Genomic DNA, 21,390 nt, shown 5'->3' with positions numbered 1-21,390 from the left:
TTGTTTTTGTTTTCACTCAGCCAGTCTATGTCTTTTGGTTGGTGCATTTAATCTATTTACATTTAAGGTGATTATTGATACATGTGATCCTATTACCATTTTCTTCGGAGAAGGCAATGGCAACCCACTCCAGTACTGTTGCCTGGAAAACCCCATGGACGGAGGGCCCTGGTAGGCTGCAGTCCATGGGGTCACTAGGAGTCGGACACGACTGAGCTACTTCACTTTCACTTTTCACTTTCATGCACTGGAGAAGGAAATGGCAACCCACTCCTGTGTTCTTGCCTGGAGAATCCCAGGGACGGAGGAGCCTGATGGGCTGCCGTCTATGGGGTCGCACAGTCGGACACGACTGAAGCGACTTAGCAGTTGCAGCAACATTACCATTTTCTTAATTGTTTGGGTTTGTTTTTTGAAGACCTTTTCCTTCTCTTTGTTTCTTGAGTAGAGAAGTTCCTTTAGCATTTGTTGTGAAACTGATTCGGTGGTGCTGAACTCTCTTAGCCTTGCTTGTCTGGAAAGCCTGGTTTCTCCATTGGATCTGATCAAGAGTCTTGCTGGGTAGTGTTCTTAGTTGTGGTTTCTTCCCTTTAATCACTTGGACTATGCCATGCCCTTCCCTTCTGGCTTGTAGAGTTTCTTTTGAGAAATCAGCTGATAACTATGTGGGATTTCTCTTCTGTGTTATTGTGTCTTTTTTCCCTTGTTGCTTTTAATATTTTATCTTTGTCTTTAATTTTGGTCAGTTTGATGACTGTGTCTCGGTGTGTTCCTCCTTGGGTTTATTCTTCCTGGGACTCTCTGTGCTTCCTGGACTTGGTTAATAATTTCCTTTCCCATCTTCAGGAAGTTTTCAGCTATTATTGTCTTCAGATGTTTTCTCGGTTCCCTTCTCTCTCTCTTCTCCTTCTGGGACCCCTGTAATGTGAATATTGGTGCATTTAATGTTGTCCCAGACGTCTCTTAAGCTGCCTTCATTTCTTTTCATTCTTTTTTTCTGTATTATGTTTTGGGGCAGTGATTTCCAGCATTTTGTCTTCCAGATCTATCCTTTTGTTTGCCTCAGTTATTCTTAATGTATTGTAAATCTCTGTCTGTTCTTTAGTTCTTATTTGGTAAACATTTCTTGCATCTTGTCAGTCTTTACCGCCATTCTTTTTCCAAGATCCTGGATTATCTTCACTATCATTATTCTGGATTCTTTTTCTGGAAGATTGCCTATTTCTACTTCATTTAGTTGTTTTTCTGGTAATTTATTTTGTTCCTTTACCTGGGACATAATGCTACTTCTTTTCACCTTGGTTTGCTTTCTGTGATTGTGGTTACTATGGGATTGTAGTTCTTGCTTCTTCTGTCTGCCCTCTGGTGAATGAGGATGAGTCTTGTGCAAGCTTTTAGATGGGAGGGACTGGCTGTGGGGAAAACTGGGACTTGCTCTGCTTGACAAGGCCATGCTGTGCTTCGTAAATCTTTAATCCAGTTGTCTGCTGATGAGTGGAACTACACTCCCTCCCTTTTAGTTGTTTGGCCTGAGGTGACCCGGTGGTGGAGTCTGCAGGCTCTAAGGTAGGGCTAATAGCTACCTGTAAGAGGACTTAGACCAACACGCACCTCCCAGGACTCCTGCTGCCAGTGCCCCTGTCCCCACTGCAGGCCACTGTGGACCCATGCCTCCATAGGAGACCCTCAAACACTCACAGCTAGATCTGGCTCCATCTCTTGTGGGGTCACTGCTTCATTCCCCTGGGTCCTGGTACATGCAAGGTCTTATTTGTGCCCTCCCAAGAGTGGCGTCTGCTTGCCCCAGTCTTGTGGAAGTCTGTCTCCTTTGTCCTTTGTCCTTGGTGGTTTCCAGTGTCCTCCTGTCGATGGTTGTTCAACAGCTAGTTGCGATTTTGTTGTCCTCGCAGGAGAAAATGAGCACATTTCCTTCTGCTCTTCTATCTTGAAGCAGTCTTTGTTCTGCTTTTGTTTCTTGAATTTTATCTTCCTACCTTTTATTTCTGTTATCATATTTTTAATTTCCAAGAATTATTTTTTGTTTTCCAAGTGTTTATTTTGAGTATCAGCCTGTTATTACTTCATGGATGCCCTGTTCTCTTTTTTCTTGGGTTGTTATGGATAGCCTTGTCTTATTTTTCTGCGTGGGAAGGCCTGAGGTGTACAGTGAAATTTTTGGTTCTGCTGAAAGGAGTGTGGTCACAGTGTTTGAGAGTAGTGCTTTGTGGTCTGAGAATGTCGGGTCCATCTTCCCATGACAGTGGTAGATTTATGCAGTTAGTGTCTTCAACCATTGGAGAAGGAAATGGCAACCCACTCCAGTACTCATGCCTGGAAAATTCCATGGACAGAGGGACCTGGCAGGCTGCAGTCCATGGGGTTGCAAAGAGTCAGACACAACTAAGCCCACAGGACAGTGCCTTCAACAGTCTTTCCAAAATATGGTCCCTTCCCTTTCTCTCCCCCCACGCCCGCCACGTTCCTCTGGCCCTCTCTGCCTCCCTTTCTATCTCCCTGTTCCCCTTCCTCTTTCATTCTCTTTTTGTACTAAGGGAAGATGAGTTTTCGGAATTCTACAGATTTTGAAATATAATCTGGTTAGATTTAAAGTGACTAATAACCCTTATTTCAAATGGTATAGGAGACAATGGTGATGTGGCAGTGGTGATACATGAAATATCATCGTGGGCTGCGCATAATCAAATATTTGTAAAAGGCTCTGAGTGACCATGCATTTGATACCTAATAACTTTTTTTTTTCTAATAACATTTTTGACATGCTGATAGGTAATGAAATTGGCTGGCTGCTCTGACTGCACTGGACAAAGTATGGAAAGGAAGGGATGAGTTCAGGTGGCCCGTAGTGACCTGAACACTGCTATATCTGCCCTGAAAGAAAACCTTAGCTCCCAGAGCTGCACAACTGAGATTGCTGAAAATCAGATCCAGAGTGTCGTCCTGCGAGTGACTGAATCATGTAAATTGAAATCCCAACTTTGCATGGTGTCTGCTGTTAAACCAAGGGTATTAATAGGAATGAAATGGGATCCTGAAAATTAGAATGTGGACACATGGAAAGGTCCTGATGAAACTGAAAGAAGAGAACCTCTAAATTCTGATGAGTCTTCTTTGCCACTAAAAGCAGCCCTTCCATCCCTATCTGGGGTGATTAACCACACTTTGCCTGAGGAATCTGTAATGGCCTCCCCTGAGATAATTGCTTTGCAGGACAACGCAGATTCTCCTCAAGACCTACCCTCACCATCCCTCTGTGCTTCTAAGTATATTGTTAAGGCTTAAGTCTCAGCAGATCCCAAAAGATGAAGCCCAAAGTGTGACCTACAAAAGGAGGTGCACAACACTTTAAAAGAACCACATGATTTTTCTAGTTTTTACAGACAGAGATCTTAAGAATATGTGTGGGTATGGATATCTTGGGTATGGGTCAGTGGTGAGAGGCATATGAAGTTGGATGAGAGGAATATGAAGTTGGATGTGGCTGAGTTTCCTGAAATGGGGGCTTGCTAAACAGAGATCTTGGATTTGTTGCTGTAGCTCGAGAAGTTAGAAAGGCTCTAACGGTTGGTTGGATGAGATGTGGACTGAAAGGCAGCCTAGACTAAATGAAGTTTGGAATGCTAGAACTGCCTTGGTATACTCCAGAGGAAGCATCTCCGAGGAAGTTTAGGGAGTATACTCACAGGAAGACTGAGGAAGATTGGAATGGTAGAGTAGATGTATTATGTGAGATCTCCTCATCTACCCTGACAGGGTCCAAGGAAGACACACTTTGCACCTTGACTATGGGAAATACATTTTTAAGAGGAGTCCCAGCATCCTTGAAGAGCTGTGTGGTTGCTCTTCTCTGCAGGCCAGAAATTACAGTGGGAACTGCTGCCACTGAACAGGGATCCTTAACTGAGCAGGGATAATTGGAGTTTGGGGTGGCAGGGCTAAGTGGTAGCACTTAAATCACCAAAGACAAGTAGGGGTGGTTACCATAATCGACAGCAGAGTCAAAACAAGCAATCAGAATAATCTGATTCCCAGAGACCTGGGAGTCAGTTGGCCACTTGATCATGTGCCCCTAGAAGAGAAATAGTTAGGCAGTTGACTCAATTCTTACTCGAACTGTTAAGCAGAAGAGTTGTAGGTGATGTGAACAACATCTAAATTGAATTTTTTTAAAAAGTCATTGCTTCTTAATCGATTTCTAGACTTGAACCACCTTGAACAATGGGGAAGGTGGGTCTGTCATCTTGTGGAAGGATCTCAGTACGCTATCAAATTTTGTACTGTTCATCTTTATCCCAGCTTTCCCCCCGAGAGACCTGTGGCATTTTACCAGGGTGACCGTGCACTGGAGAAAAGGAAATAATCAGATTGTCAGGGACTGCTAGACACTTGGAGAAGGAAATGACAACCCACTTCAGTATTCTTGCCTAGAAAATTTCATGGACAGAGGAGCCTGGCAGGCTATAGTCCATGGGGTCTCAAAGAGTCGGACATGACTGAGAGACTAAGCACTTTCACACTAGACAGTAGCTGTCAACTAAAACTGATTCTGCTAAGCTGCTGCTAAGTTGCATCAGTCGTGTCTGACTCTGTGCGACCCCATAGACGGCAGCCCACCAGGCTCCCCCATCCCTGGGATTCTCCAGGCAAGAACACTGGAGTGGGTTGTCATTTCCTTCTCCAATGCATGAAAGTGAAAAGTGAAAGTGAAGTTGTGTCTGACTCTTATCGACCCCATGGATTGCAGCCCACCAGGCTCCTCCGTCCATGGGATTTTCCAGGCAAGAGTACTGGAGTGGGGTGCCATTGGAGAAGGCATGCCTTCTCCAAGAATGCCATTGCCTTCTCCAAAACTGATTCTAGGAGATCCAAAACATCACTGTGGTTCATCTAGGGGCTTTTGGAGGTCAGATGATCAGTGGAATTTTAGCTCAGGTTCATCTTACAATGAGATGACCTCTGACCCATTCTGTGGTAATTTTTCGTAGTTCTGAAGTATGTAATTGGAATAGACATATTCAGGAACTGGCAGAATCCCTACACTGGTTCCATGACCTGTGGAATGAGAGATATTCTGGTGGAAAAGACCTAAGTAAAAACCAGTAGAACTGCTTATACCTAGAAAATTAGTAAACCAAAAGCAATTTCGCTTCCCTGGAGGGATTATAGAGATGAGTACCACCAAGTATCAAGAACTTGGATAGTAAGTCCTACCCCATCTCCATTCAGCTCAAGTATTTGGCTATGGAAAAGAATATGGGTCTTGCAGGACATCTTAAACTTAACCAGGTAGTGACTATAATTACAGTTGGCATTCCAGATGTAGTTTTACTGCTTGAGCAGATTAACAAGCATATCCTCTGGTGTCTGGTATGCAGCATCTGATCTGGTAAGTTTTTTTTTTTCCATCCCTGTTAGTAAAGACCACGAGAAGCAGTTTTTATCAGCTGACAAGGCCAGCAGTACACCTTCACTGTCCTACTTCAAGGGTATACCAACTTTTCAGCCCTGTGTCATGATTTAGTTCACAAAGGTCTTGATGCTTTCTCTTCCACAAGATGACATGATGTTACTGCTGATTGTACTTAGTGAGTAAGAAGTAGCAACTACTCTTGACTCATAAGACATTTGCATATCAGAGGATGGGAAATCTGACAGAAATTCAAGGGCCTTCTACTGCAGTGAAATTTTTAGAAATCCCATGGTATATGGCTCATTGAAGTATCTCCTGTATGGTGAAGGGTAGGTTGTTGCATCTGACTCTTCCTACAACCAAAAAGGAGGCGCAGTGCTTCTTAGCATTTGAAGCAACATGTTCCTCATTTGGATGTCTTACTCGGGCACATTTACCAAGTGCCTGAGAAGCTGCTGGTTTGAGTAGGGCCTAGAACAAGAGAAGGCTCTGAAGCAGGTCCAGACGCCGCAGAGCCGCTCTGCCACTGGGGTCACATGATCCATTGGTATGTGATGTGTGAGTGGCAGGTGTGCTCTTTGGAGCCTTTTGCAAACCTTTCTAGGGAATTTCTGTACACACCTTTAGGATTTTGGAACAAAGCCCTGCTATCCTCTGCAGATAACTACTCCTTTTGAGAATCAGCTCTTGGCCTGCTGCTGGGCATTAGTAGAGACAGAACACAACCACAGGCCACCAAGCTACTATACAAGTTCAGCTGCCATCTTGAGTGGTTGTTATCTGACTCACCATTCATGAAGTTGGGTATACTTAGCAGTACCCCATCATCAACTGTATCCCACAAAAATTGGGATACAAAAGATTGGGCTCAAGTAGGCCCTGAAGGCACAGGTTAAGATGCATGAGGAATTGGCCCACATGCATGCTCCTCCCACCCTTTTCTGGTACCCTGCCTTCTGTTTCCCAACCATTCCGTACTTGGGGAATGCCCTGTAATCAGTTGACTGAGGAGGAAACACTGGGGCCTAGTTGCAGGATATGTAGGCACTACCCAGAGGAGGAGAGTAGTAGCAGGACGGTTTCTCCCTGGGACATCCTAAAGGACAGTGGTGAAGGGAAATCCTCCCAGTGGACAGAACCACAAGCAGTGCTTCTGGTTCATTTGTGTTGGGAAACGCAGTCTTGTGTATGCAGTCTTTTTACCCCTACTTTGCCTCTTAAGAGTGGGCCTTGGGGCTAGAACACTTTATTATCAAGAGGTAAAAAAAAAACCCACAACCTATGCCATGCTTTTGGGGGAATAACTTTCCTTGTTACAATCTCTACCAGTGATCTTTTGCTCTGCTTAAGCCTGTACATTAGTGGTTCTCAAGCATACCCAGTCTTTCAAGATGTTCAGACTCCGTGGGGGAAGGGGAAGGGTCCTTCCATTATGGTACTGAGGGGTGTGCACGAGCCAGTTGCTGTCCATTGGCTGCTGGAGGGACCTGCTGACCATGAGGGACCTGTGCCTATTATTGGAACTGATCTTGCTCTGTCTCTTCTCTATGTAAATAAAACTCAGTAAGGCGTTGCTCTATCCAGCGCTTAACTGTGTTGTGTTTCATGCTGACTCCAACACCACGGTGCTGTGGGGAGGTGTTTGGAGTCCTCTTCTGGGATTAGTGACGATAAGCAGCATTCTGGTCAACAGTCTGCTTGGAAGGAGGGATGGCCAGAGGCTGAACTGTGTTCTGATTGGTTGTGGCAAAGTGGTTTGGCTGGAGGTTCAGGGATGGGAAGAAACATGATTGGAAACTTGATGACGAGCAGGTCTGGGGTAGAATTGGATGAATAGTCTTTCTGAATGGGCAGAAAGGTGAAGATATGTCCCACGTGAGGGGTCACCAAAGCGTCTCCTCAGCAGAAGAGAATTTTAGTAACCAAATGAATAGGAAGACCCATTCTCTGGACACCAGTCAGCCTGTTTCTCCAGTCCATCCTGTTATTGCCCAGTGGGCCCATGAGCACAACGGCAACAGGGTGGAGGAGGCTGTGTTTGGGCACTGAAGCACGAACTCCACTTATCAAGGCCGGCTTGGCGATTGCCACTGCCCTGCAGTCCCATGGCAGCAGCGGTCAGCACTGAGTCTCCACTGTGGCATCTTTCTCCAGGGTGTTCAGTCAGCTGCTTGGTGGGTTGGTTACAGTGCATGTTACTTACTGTGAATTCTTTGTAGATGGCGAGTCACTCTTGCTGCTTTAAATTTTTGTTTCTGTCTTTGAAGTTTCAGCAATTTGATCATAATGTGTTTCTTTTTTATTCTCCATGGAGTTTTTTGAGCTTCTTGGATGTGTCTATTCATGGTTTTCACCAGATTTGAGAAGTTTCAAATCAAATATATTTTCTGCCCCTTTTGTGTCCATCTGGAATTCCTGTAATACATGTGTTGATCTGCTTGATGGTGTCCCATAGTTTCTTTAGGTTCTGTTCATTTTTCTTCTGGAGAAGACGGTGGCACCCCACTCCAGTACTGTTGCCTGGAAAATAACATGGACAGAGGAGCCTGGTACGCTGCAGTCCGTGGGGTTGCTAAGAGTTGGACACGACTGAGCGACTTCACTTTCACTTTTCACTTTCATGCATTGGAGAAGGAAATGGCAACCCACTCCAGTGTTCTTGCCTGGAGAATCCCAGGGACAGGGAAGCCTGGTGGGCTGCCGTCTATGGGGTCACACAGAGTCACACACAACTGAAGTGACTTAGCAGCAGCAAGCAGCAGCAGCATTTTTCTTCTTTTTTCTTTCTGCTCCTCAGACTAGAAAATTTCAAATGTTTGACCTTCAAATTTGCTTATCCTTTATTCTCCCTGCTCAGATCTGCTTTTGACTTCCTGTAGTGAGTTTTTTATTTCAGCTACTGTTACTTTTCAGCTCTAAAATTTGTTTGGTTTCTTTTCATAATTTCTATCTTTTTATTGAGATTCTTTGCTTATGTATTGTTATTCTGATTTTTTTCAGTTCTTTGTCCATAATTTCCTTTAGCTCTTTGAACATATTTAAGACAGTTGGTCTAATGTCTTTGACTGATAATTCAAATGTCTGGGCTTTCTTTATTTTCTGTGAATGGGGCATATTTTCCTCTTTCTTTGTATATTTGTAATTTTGTCTTCAGAACTACATATTTTGAAGATTATGTTTTCAGAACTCTGTTATGGACTGAATGTATGTGTCCCTGAAATTCATGTATTAAGTCTAAACCACCAGTGTGATGGTGTTAGGAGGTGGGGCCTTCGGAAGGTAAAGTTTAGATGAGGTCAGGAGGGTGTAGCCTCCATGATGGGATTAGTGTCTTTACAGAGAAGGAAGAAGCTGGAGAGAAAGTGACTGAAAGCCAGGGAAAGAGCTCTGAGCAAAAACCACATCTGTTGTAATGCTGATCTTGGACTTTTTAGCCTCCAAAACTGTAAGAAATAAATATTTGTTGCTTAAGCTACCAGTCTGTTGCAGCCCAAGCTGAATGATAACACTCTGGAAATCTAATTCTCCTGTACCTCAGGGGTTGGTGGTTTTTGCTTGTTGAGGGTTGGAACTGACTTTTTGTGACTACTCCAGACTATTTTTGCAAAGCGTGTATTCCTTGTTAAGTGTGGCCACTGAAGCTCCCAAGAAAGAAAAAATAAATAGATCTTCTTTCTTTAAATTCCCTCCTGACTGGGGAGCACTCCAGCCCATGGTGGTAGAGAACTCTGTGCCAGCCTCTCAGCAATCGAAAGCCCCAGTCAAAACTCAACAGTCTCAGTTTTTGGAGGAAAGGTCATTGTTGCCCACCCTGGCTCCAACAGGCCACACTAGGAATACTTGCTGCTGTTCCACAGCTGTGAGCTATGGTTTTGTGGGGTGGGGGATGGTAGCTGCTACTGCTTGAAAGCAGAAGTTGCTTGAAATTCACTGTCTCTGCGTCAACTTCCTCTGGATGCTGCAAATGTTCTCCTTGACCAGAGTTCCACGGTAGTTGCTTCAGACAGTTCTGCCAGTTTATTTGTTTTGCTGGAGGGACAGATTTCTGCAGCTTCCTATTCCACCATCTTCCCTGTACTCACTGTCTATATGGCTTTTATGAATAGATGATGCCCTTCATGTGACCATTTCATTCTAGAGCAAATTTCATTGTTTTTCTGTATTTAGCAGTTTTCAAAGTAATGATTTTGTTCTTTATCATCATTAAAAAATGTTGTTATAATTTTTAACATCCTTTTGAATTCCTGGATCTAAAAGTATTTGAGTTTCAATCCATTGCAATTAGTATACTACTGAACGTTAAGCTGTTCCATCTTTAAGCATGTTGTGACATTTTTAATCCAATTATTTAGCAGGGAGTAATATCTAGGATTGTAAACCTTAAATTATATAACCTCAGGTATTCAGGGACAGCCCCTGTCACCTTTTATTACCTTTTAAATATGACTGTTGGGTGAATGGTCTGCAGACAAATTCCAGGTAAAGCCCACACTATAGAGCAGAAGCAAGGTGAGGCACAGAAGCTCAAAGTCACTGGAGAAAGTCTCATCAGTGCAGTTGGTGTCCAGAGGCTTTATTTACAGCTGCCTCTTGGGAGGGAGTTAAGAGTCCTGGTTCCCTAATACTCATTTAACAGCCATGCCATTCTTCAATCAGATCTTTACCACTTCCTCACATTCTGTGGTAAAATAAGGATTACATAATGAATTTTTAGAATTCATTATGTTTTCATTGGGTTCTATGAGTAAGTAGCATTGTCTCAGTCTTCATATATTGAAATATGCCTTTATTTTACTGACACTCTGAATGGTAATTTGGCTTTTCACAGTTAAGCCAAATTCAGCTCAACATTTTGAAGATGTTTTCCATTGTCCTCTTTGCATATGTTATTGCTAGAGAGAATTTATTGTTCCTTTGTGGCTAATGTTTTTTTCTGCCTATTCTAAATGTTCTAATGTTTTACTGCTGTTTGTCTATTGTAGATGTTTTAGAACAGCTTTCTAACTTACATACCATAAAATTCACTCATTTTATGTGAACAATTCAGTGATTTTTAGTTACTTTACAGAGTTAAGTGAATGTAACTAGAGTCCAATTTTAGGACACTTCTGTCACCCTCAAAAGTTGCCTCAAGCCCAGTTGCTGTCACTGTCTGTTCTTAGCATAGCCCAGGTCACCACTAATCTGCTCTCGTTGTGTATTGTATGGGTTTGTCTTTCTGCAGAGTTAATATATGCCTGGCTCCTTTCAGCTAGCATTATGGTTTTTGAGATTCATTCATGTAGTAGGATGTACTTTATTACTGTGTATTTCTGAGTAACACTGTTCTGTAGATCTGTCACATTTTGTTTACCCATTGACTAGTTTTTAGTCTTTTGCCGGGGAGGGCACCACATGGTTTGTGGAATCTCAAGTCCCCAGACTGAACCTGGCCACGGCAGTGAAAGCACCGAATCCTAACCACTAGACTACCATGGGACTCCCTACCCAATGGTACACGTGTTGTTTCTACTTTGTCGTTATTATTAATAATGCTGCTATGGATACTCATGTACAAGTGTTTGTATAGGTACATATTTTCATTTCCTCTGGGAGGGAAGTTGCTGGGTCTTTGTTTAACATTTTTAGAAGCTGAGAAATTGTTTTTCAAAATAGTTGCACCATTTTGCATTCCTGCCAGTAATGTATGAGAGTTCTGTTTTCTCCACATCCTCACTAATACTTGTTATTGCCTTCTTTTAAAATGATAGCCATCCTAGTGGGTGTGAAGTGGTATCTCATTGTGGTATCCATTTTCATTTCCTCACAGTAGTGAGCATCTTTTCATGTGCTTTTTGTTCATATGTATATATTATTTTCAAGTCCTTTGATCATTTATTATTGTTATTCTAGAGTTATAAGAATTGTTTATATATTCTGGATATAAGTCCCTTTATCAGACATATGACTTACAGATATCTTCTCCTATTCTGTGGATTGTCATTTCCCTTTCTTAATTGTTTTTTTGAAATATGAAAATTTTTAATTTTGATGAAGTGTGATGTATCTATTTTTCCCTTAATATTGTTTCACTTTTGATGTCATATCTAAGAATCTCTTGTCTAATCCCAGGTTGCAAAGATTTACTCTTGTACTTTCTTCTAAGAGTTTTTCTAGTTTTAGCTCTTATATATGATTAACTTTGAGTTCATTTTTGAAAAAGGCATGAGAATGGGACCAGTTTGTTTTATGGATATCCAGTTGTATCAGCAATGTTTGTTGAAAAGATATGTTTCCCCATTGAATTGTCTTGTCACCCTTGTTGATAATCAATTGCCCATAAATGTCAAGGTTTGTTTCTGAACTCTGAATTATTATGTTATTATTGAATTATGAAAATTACTATATTTCATTCATATACATAACTTTATACCAGCACTACACCATCTTCATTTCTATAGCTTTGTAGTAAGTTTTGCAGTCAGGTAATAGGAATCTAACTTTGTTCTTCTATTTCAAGATTGTTGGCTGTTCTGGGTCCCTTGCATTTTCATGTGAATTTTAGGATCAGCTAGCCAGTTGCTACACAAAAGCCAGTTGGGCTTTTGATAGAAATTGGGCTGAATGTGTCCTTTTGGGAGAGTTTTGCCATCTTAACAATGTAATAATTGATGAATATAAAATTACTTACACTGAAATCAAAGAGGACACTAATAGATGGAGAAGTATACTGTGTTCATGGATCGGAAGAATCAGTATAGTGAAAATGAGTATACCACCCAAAGTAATCTATAGATTCAATGCAATCCCTATCAAGCTACCAACGGTATTTTTCACAGAGCTAGAACAAATAATTTCACAATTTGTATGGAAATATAAAAAACCTCGAATAGCCAAAGCAATCTTGAGAAAGAAGAATGGAACTGGAGGGATCAACCTGCCTGACTTCAGGCTTTACTACAAAGCCACAGTCATCAAGACAGTATGGTACTGGCACAAAGACAGAAATATAGATCATTGGAACAAAATAGAAAGCCCAGAGATAAATCCACACACCTGTGGACACCTTATCTTTGACAAAGGAGGCAAGAATATACAATGGAGAAAAGACAATCTCTTTAATAAGTGGTGCTGGGAAAACTGGTCAACCACTTAAAAAAGAATGAAACTAGAACACTTTCTAACACCATACACCAAAATAAATTCAAAATGGATTAAAGATCTAAACGTAAGACCAGAAACTATAAAACTCCTAGAGGAGAACATAGGCAAAACACTCTCTGACGTAAATCACAGCAGGATCCTCTATGACCCACCTCCCAGAATATTGGAAATAAAAGCAAAAATAAACAAATGGGACCTAATTAAACTTAAAAGCTTCTGCACAACAAAGGAAACTATAGCGAGGTGAAAAGACAGCCTTCAGAATGGGAGAAAATAATAGCAAATGAAGCAACTGACAAAAAATTAATCTCAAAAATATACAAGCAACTCCTGCAGCTCAATTCCAGAAAAATAAACGACCCAATCAAAAAATGGGCCAAAGAACTAAACAGACATTTCTTCAAAGAAGACATACAGATGGCTAACAAACACATGAAAAGATGCTCAACATCACTCATTATCAGAGAAATGCAAATCAAAACCACAATGAGGTACCATTTCATGCCAATCAGAATGGCTGCTATCCAAAAGTCTACAAACAATAACAGCTGGAGAGGGTGTGGAGAAAAGGGAGCCCTCTTACACTGTTGGTGGGAATGCAAACTAGTACAGCCACTATGGAGAACAGTGTGGAGATTCCTTAAAAAACTGGAAATAGAACTGCCATATGATCCAGCAATCCCACTGCTGGGCATACACACCGAGGAAACCAGAATTGAAAGAGCCACGTGTACCCCAATGTTCATCGCAACACTGTTTACAATATGCAGGGTATGGAAGCAACCTAGATGTCCATCAGCAGACGAACGGATAAGAAAGCTGTGGTACAGATACACAATGGAGTATTACTCAGCCATTAAAAAGAATACATTTGAATCAGTTCTAATGAGGTGGATGAAACTGGAGCCTATTATACAGAGTGAAGTAAGTCAGGAAGAAAAACACCAATTCAGTATACTAACGTATATATATGGAATTTAGAAAGATGGTAACGATAACCCTGTATGCGAGACAGCAAAAGAGACATAGATGTACAGAACAGTCTTTTGGACTCTGTGGGGGAGGGCGAGGGTGGGATGATTTGGGAGAATGGCATTGAAACATGTATCATATGTGAAACGAATTGCCAGTCCAGGTTTGATGCAGGATACAGGATGCTCGGGGCTGGTGCACTGGGATGACCCAGAGGGATGGTATGGGGAGGGAGGTGGGAGGGGGGTTCAGGATGGGGAACACGTGTACACCTGTGGCGGATTCATGTCGATGTATGGCAAAACCAATACAATATTGTAAAGTAATTAGCCTCCAATTTAAATAAAATTTTATTAAAAAATAAAAATAAAATTACTTAAGCCTATTTTACTTTTTAGGTTGTTTGCTCCCTCTCATTCAATTTTTTTATTATTTCTTGCTAGGGGTTTAATTTTTAAAATTACTTCAGAGATAATGTTTCATAATTTTTCTGTGTTCCTGTTCATTGTTTCCTACTTTTCCTCCTACTTTCTTTGTGTATAATTTATAGCTTTTTGAGGTAGAGGCTTAGACCACTGATTTTAAACCTTCCTAAGAAGTTTTCATGATCTCCTCAAAATTCAGGCTTAAATTGAAGAAAATAGGGAAGAACCACTAGGCCATTCAGGCCTGGCCTAAATCAAATCCTTATGATTATACAGTGGAGGTGAAGAATAGATTCAAGGGTTAGATATGGTAGACAGAGTGCCTGAAGAACTATGGGTGGAGGTTCCTAGAATTGTACAGGATGTGTTGATCAAAACCATCCCAATGAAAAAGAAATGCACGAAGGCAAAGTGGTGGTCTGAGGAGGCTTTACAAATAGCTGAGAAAAGAAGAGAGGTGAAAGGCAAGGGAGAAAGGGAATGATATATCCAACTGAATGCAGAGTTCCAGAGAATATGAAGGAGATATGAGAAAGCCTTCTTAAGTAAACAATGCAAAGAAATAAAGGAAAACAATAGAATGGGAAAGACTAGCGATCTCTTCCAAAAAATTGGAGATATCAGGGAACATTTTATGCAGAGATGGGTAGGCATGATAAAGGACAGAAACATCGAAGACCTAACAAAAACAGAGGAGATTAAAAAGAAGTGGCAAGAATACACAGAAGAATTATACAAAATACATCTTGATGACCTGGATAACCATGGTGTGATCACTCATCTAGAGCCAGACGTCCTGGAGTGTAAAGTTCAGTGGAGCTTAGGAGGCATCACTACGAACAAAGCTAATGGAAGTTGTGACATTCCAACTGAATTATTTAAAATCCTAAAAGATAGTGCTGTTGAAGTGCTGCACTCAATATGTCAGCAAATTTGGAAAACTCAGCAATGGCCACAGGACTAGAAAAGGTTAGTTTTCATTCAAGTCCCAAAAAAGGGCAATGCCAAAGAATGAACCAGACAGTTGTGCTCATTTCACATGCTAGCAAGGTCATGTTCAAAATCCTTCAAGCTAGCCTTCAACAGTGTATGAACTGGTAACTTCCAGATGTATAAGCTGGATATAGAAAAGGCAGAGGAACCAGAGATCAAATTGCCAACATTTGTTGGATCATAGAGAAAGCAAGGGAATTCCAGGAAAACTTCTGCTTCTGCTTCATTGATGATGCTAAAGCCTTTGATTGTATGGATGACAACAAAATGTGGAAAACTCTTAAAGAGATGAGAATACCAGGCCACCTGACCTGTCTCCTGAGAAACCTATATGCAGATCAAAAAGCTATAGTCAGAACTGGACATGGATCAACAGACTGGTTCAAAATTGGGAGAGGAGTATGTCAAGGCTGTATATTGTCACCCTGCTTATTTAACTTAGATGCAGAGTATGTGGTGCAAAATGCCAGGCTGGGATGAATCACAAGCTGGAACCAAGATGGCTGAGAGAATTAGCAACAACCCCAAATAGGCAGATGATACCACTCTAATGGCAGAAAGTGAAGAGGACCTAAAGAGCCGCTTGATGAGGGTGAAAGAGGAGAGTTTCAAGCTGGCTTAAAACTCAGCATTCAGAAAACTAAGATAATGGCGTCTGATCCCATCACTTCATGGCAAATAGAAGGGGAAAAAGTGGAAACAGTGACAGATTTTCTTTTCCTGGGCTCCAAAATCACTGCGGACCATGAATGCAGCCATGAAATTAAGATGCTGACAAACCTAGAGAGTGAAAAGCAGAGACATTGCTTTGCCAACAAAGGTCTGTATAGTCAAAGCTGTGGTTTTTCCAGTAGACATCCCTGGATGTGAGAGTTGGATCATAAAAAGGCTGAGCATCGAAGAACTGATCGTTTTTAATTGTGGTGCTGGAGAAGACTCTTGTGAGTCCCTTGAACTGCAAGGAGATTGAGTAGTCAATCCTAAAGGAAATCAACTCTGAATATTCATCGGAAGGACTGATGCTGAAGCTGAAGCTCTGATATTTTGGCCACCTGATGGGAAGAGTTGACTCATTAGAAAAGACCCTAATGCTTAGAAGGATTGAGGTCAGGAGGAGAAGGGGGCAGCAGAGGAAGAGATGGTTGGATAACATCACCGACTCAATGAACATGAGTTTGAGCAAACTCCAGGTGATAGTGAAGGACAGAGAAGCCTGGGGGTGTGATGTAGTCCATAGGGTCTCAAAAAGCCGGATGTGACTGAGCAACTGAATTACAACAAGAGGTTTTCAAATATATGCATTGAGAAAGATGAACTTCCCTCTCATGACTGCTCTGTTTACATTCCACTATATTTTTGTATATCATGTTTTTAGTTTCATTCACTTCAAATATTTTATAGTTTCCTAGTAGGTGGTGTCTGGTCCCAGTACAGTTGACTTTGGGGCCTACCAGCCTTGGACTGCTGTCTGCAATAGCTGGCAAGTCCCAGTACTTGCTAGTGTGTGAAGCAAGGACTCCTAGGGCTGGTGCCTGCCTGATTATGAGTGGAACCTGTTCCCAGTGTAGTTGCCTGTAGGGCCTGGGGTCCCAGAGCTGATTCTTACCCGTTGATGGGTGGTGCCAGATTCTTGTGTGGCTGGCTACAGCTCTGTTGGTCCAGGACTGGGGTCTCTGCCTGCCGTTGTCAGGGTCATGGCTGTGCAGTGTGGGAGGTCCCAGGACTCTTGGCCACCTGCTGGTGGGTGGAGCCATGTTCCAGTGCCAATAGTCTAGACTCCAAACAAGTACATCCACTGGTGCGCTTGCCAGCTTCAGTATCCTCATGATAGAACCTAAACGGCTCCTACAAACGGCTGCCACCAGCATCTGTGTCCCTAGAAGTTCTGGTGCCTTCCTGCCTCCCTGGCAGGCTTCTCCAAGTGTAACGGGCAGGTCTGATCTAGACTCCCTTTGAAATTACTCCATCTTTGCGGGGTCTCTGAGCATGTGATACTTTGTATCATTTGAAAGAAGCATTTCTCTTTTCCTAGAGCCCTCTAGCTCTCTCTTACACACAAGACTTGCTGACCTTCCAAGTCAGTTGTTATGGAGCTTATTTGGGTGGGGAGCCCAGTATGGACCCCTTACTTCTTGGAGAGAACCTCTGCAATTGTGATTGCCCACTCTTTTATATGTCACCTACCTGAGGATGTGGGTTTTAACTATACTGCAGCTCCACTGCTCCTACCCATCTCATTGTAGTTCCTTCTTGATATCCTCAGTTTGGGGAAATCTTTTCTGCTAGTCTCTAGGTCCTTCTCACTGATAGGTCCTCTGTAAGTAGTCATAATTTTGGTTTACCTGTGGGAGGAAGTGAAGGTGTTCATTCTGTGCCATCTTGACCACTGTGTTACATAACATTTTTGTTGTTATTGTTTATGTTCTGAATATACTTCAGAGTGCATCCAGCATTTGGAGGTATCAGTTGAGATGGTTGAATACTATTGTTCAAAATTTCTCTATTCTTACTAATTACCTTTGTCTTCTTGCTGTATCAGTTGTGGAGAGAAATTTGTTAAAACCTGCAACTTGTAGTTTTGTCTGTTTTTGCTGAATGAATTTTGAAGTTCTGTTTTTAGATGCATGCATGTTTACTGTCATTGTCTGTTTTTTTTAGATGGACCCTTTTATTATTATGCATTGTCCCTCTTTTCCCAGTAACATTTCTTGTCTTAAAGTTTATTTTGGCATGTTATTTTATTTTACTTTTCCAGTCCCTTTACTTTCAGTCTGTCGTGTGTCTTTATATTTCACATTGCTTCTTGTCAACAGGATATAACTGTTTTATTTGGACTGACCATGTGCCTTTTAGTTAGAGAATTTAGCCCACTTATATTTGGTACGATTACAAATAGGGTTGTGATAATTCTACTATCTCGTTGTTTCCTGTTTATTTGATTTGCTGTTTTGTTCCTTTGCTTTTCCTTTCTTGCTTCCGCTGTTTTCCTTTCTTTTTAGATTTATCTCTTGATGTATTAGTGGTTAAATTAGAGCTGTGTTGTCCAATGTGATAGCCACTAACCACATTAAAATTAAGTTTAAAATTCAGTTCATCATTGCTTTGGCTATATTTCAGGTGCCCAGTAGCCACGTGTCTCCATTACTGGATTAGGAAATAACAGATTAGTGCAGAAAGTTCTATTAGATAGCTCTGTAAAGGTTATGATCAGGATTTATTTTGGTCAAAACTACCCCAGGTCAAGTGTGAAAAGAGCAGTATTCTAGTCAGAAAATGTTTTTGTTGTGTGTCTACTCCTGGTTATCTGTGTGTCTGTAGACAAATGTCCCACTGCTCTTAGCCTCAGTTTTTTTTAAAACACGAGGATAATAATTCCTGCTCTAGCTGCTTCTTGGAGTGCTTGTGGAAAAGAAAACTATAAAATGGTAACAGTCTTTATAAAGGTCAAAGCAATTTTCCAAAAAAAAAAAAAAAAAAAATAACAACTGATTGTCTACTTTCTGTGTTTTGTTTGCTTTTTTAGGTTGCTGACTGAACTGGAGTCTCCTTCTTGGTGGCCCTTTAGCTCCAAGCTTTGGAAGACGCCATCGGAGACAAAGCCCAAGTGGGACGCCTCCATGGCTGATTCCAAAGCTTTTGGAAAAGAAGGGATAGTGATCCAAGTTCCTGCTGTTATTTCCCAAAGAACAGAATCTCATGTTAAACCAGGAAGGCTCACGGTCCTTGTTTCTGGGTTGGAAATCTACAACTCAGATTCTTTGCTCATGCACAGATTTGAAAGAGAAGATGTGGATGACATCAAGGTCCACACACCTTATGAAATTAGCATCCGCCAGCGGTTCATTGGGAAGCCAGACATAAGTTATCGTTTGATATCTGCCAAGATGCCAGAGGTTATCCCCATTTTGGAAGTACAGTTCAGCAAGAAGATCGAGTTATTAGAAGTCGCCATGATGCTCGGAAGCACTAGAACCTCTTCTCTAGCAGAGAAGGGCTACTCAGTCTGGCATGCAGGTGAGTGATCATCAAAACAGTCTGTGCACAAAACCTGTAAAGTCACAGTCACACTCAGCACACCCATGGTGCACACTGACCATGATGCATCACATACAGCAACTGCTGGTTTCAGCTCACTAGCGACTGCCCATTTGCTTGTAAATAAAAATATTTTCAGACCATTTTTCTTAGTATTTACCCTCTGAATATCAGATCACTAGGTTTTATCATTTCCTTTAGAGCTGTGGTTTCCAAGTGGGTCAGAAAGGTTTTGGTGACACTTTCAGAAGAAGGAAAGCTCCCAAGTTAGGTGTTTTCACCCCTTTCCTCCACTTGATTTGAGAACCAACACTTCAGGGTCTTGCCTAGCTTCATCTCCACCTGCCCTGGTGTCTCCGCCCGGACCTGCATCAGTCTTGGTTTTCTTGGCACTTAGTCGAGGTCTTCCAGGCCCACCTTCCAGATGTACGTTTGGATGTCAGAATTTTTGATAACTATGCAGCATAGTTTTTGTGTGATTTTTAGCGTCTACAAAGATTGTGAAAACCTTTGCTTTTCTTGGCAGTGTGACTGCAGTATCCTCTTGCAGGTCTCCGTGGGGTGTGGAGGGTATAGCTGAGTCTGGCCCCCGGGTCCAGTGTGGGTGGCAGGACATGTGGATGTGAGGGTGTCAGTGGTATCTTGATGGTATTTTTATTTTTTTGATTGTGAGGTGAAATATCAGACACCTTGTAGTTGCTTTTTGGTCTCGCAGATTTTTCTGTGTGGGTTGGTTGTTCTGTTTGTTTTTGTTTTTCTACTAGGCTTTTTTTTTTCCTCTCTGATATAATTATAGGGGTTCATTATTCATTCTAGATATTCATTCCTCGTTGATTTAGAAGTGACAAATACGTCTCCCAGACTGTCAGCCTCCGTTAGAGAAACCTCTAATTTTGCCGTGGTCAGATCCACCACTTTTCCCCTTAAGTTTATTTTTGAGCCCTACTTAAGAAATCCCAAAGTCATAAAATATTCTTCTGTTTTCTAATACTAACATTACAGGTGACATTACTTCCTTGTTATAGTGATTTTTCTAATAAGTAATAATCTTTTCTTGTTAACTTCAGTTGTTAGAGTTTGTTTGTAAGAGGTATGTTTGTTACTATTCCAGTTCCTTTCATTTCCTTTTCCTAATAAGTGACTGATTTCAGTATGTAATCTGTTTACATAAAAGGGCCAAAAAGGGTAGATTGTACCAGCCAACATCAGATGCTGAGCAGAAGGACCCTTGAGGAAAGGCCATCTGCAAGCTCAGTCTGGTTAGCTCCTCTGATAACCCACGTCTTTGAGTCCTTATCACTGCTCTTTTCCTTTGGGGGAGCCTCAGCAGTGAGAGGAGGAAGGAGGGCCTGGCTGGTGGGACCAGATGCAGAGCACTGTGGGCTACTGGTTTTAACAGTGCTGTTGAAGAATTCACCTATACCAGGTATGATGCCAGGTACCTGTAGTCCTGAAAACCATCCTTCTTCTCATGGAGCTCTAGCACATTCGATTCATGGGTCCTGTTAGGCATGGTGATTTCAGAGAGAACGTGGCACAGAGAGAACATGGCACAAATGAGATGGCAGGTGGGATCATGTCTTGTGTGGCACAGAAAGTCATACTGTGCAAGTGAGACGAGTGCAAGCTTGCTGGGCCTTGCTGTCACGGAGGGCAGACCCCGAGGATGGGATGATAAGCTCTGACTCTAAGCCTACAGGTGGCAGATGGGGCTAGAGAGCAGCAGGGAGTGAGCGCCAGGGACTCTGCAGCTGTGATCAGACTGCAGGAAGCTAAGCGACTGCAGATTTGCAAGGCCACCCATCTGGAAGGGGAAAATGGACCTCTTGCTCATAAACTGAGGCTGCTGAGCAGAGGCTGAATGTCTTTCTTCTTAGGGAAGCTGCGGATATTACACCTTTAAGTTTTTTCTGTTGATTGAACCAGGCCCACCAGATTGTCTAGGATAGAACCCCTCCCCTAAAGTTAACTGATTGAGAGCTTTCACCACATCTATAAACACCTTCCCAGCAACAGCTAGATTAGGGTTGGATTGAATAACTGGGGCCTATGGCCTCACCCATCCCAGTAATGGGTTGTATATATATGGAATGAGCTGAGCCACATCCACCGTGACAGATTGGTTTTCATTTCAGTGCTAACTTTAGCTTCTGGGTGGGATCCCTGCAGTGTGTCTGGGTTTGCACTGAGCATGAAGTGTGCCATCCTCCCCTTGTGAAGCTGCCTTGCCCAGCAAGGCAGGTGTACTTTACAGCTGTGGATTTGGAGGAATGCAGGTGATGAGGAGTTACGTTTGGAAGAAGCCAGCATGCTGAGTTCAGTAAGCAAGAGGATATCTTATTTGCTTGGAACTTCACAGTGGTCCTGTCAAGCCCAGTAATGAGAACTTACTTC

At 42.1% G+C, this 21,390-nt stretch overlaps 1 protein-coding gene across 4 annotated transcripts in view; it reads left to right on the top strand.

Moving 5' to 3' along the window:
- The window catches only part of SNAP47 (synaptosome associated protein 47), a 67,465-nt gene that overhangs the window by 22,339 nt on the left and 23,736 nt on the right, over positions 1 to 21,390 (top strand). For 2 of the 4 annotated variants that reach the window (XR_015166412.1, XM_086408119.1), the window contains exon 3: positions 18,734 to 18,975. Coding sequence is in view for 2 of the 4 variants with exons in the window: in XM_086408119.1 (XP_086264245.1) it covers positions 18,734 to 18,975 (242 nt within the window). In the remaining 2 variants the exon portion in view is untranslated. Of the gene's footprint in view, positions 1 to 18,484; positions 18,976 to 21,390 lie in introns of all 4 variants that reach the window. The other 2 variants (XR_015166411.1, XM_086408118.1) reach the window with 1 other exon arrangement.

This window comes from Bos grunniens, chromosome 7 (genome assembly GCF_055505025.1).
Source record: "Bos grunniens cultivar Pamir isolate PY7600 chromosome 7, Bosgru_T2T1.0, whole genome shotgun sequence".
Classification (NCBI taxonomy): domain Eukaryota; kingdom Metazoa; phylum Chordata; class Mammalia; order Artiodactyla; family Bovidae; genus Bos; species Bos grunniens.
The sequence above is the reverse complement of the archived record's forward strand: the minus strand, read 5'-3'. Positions and strand labels throughout refer to the sequence as shown.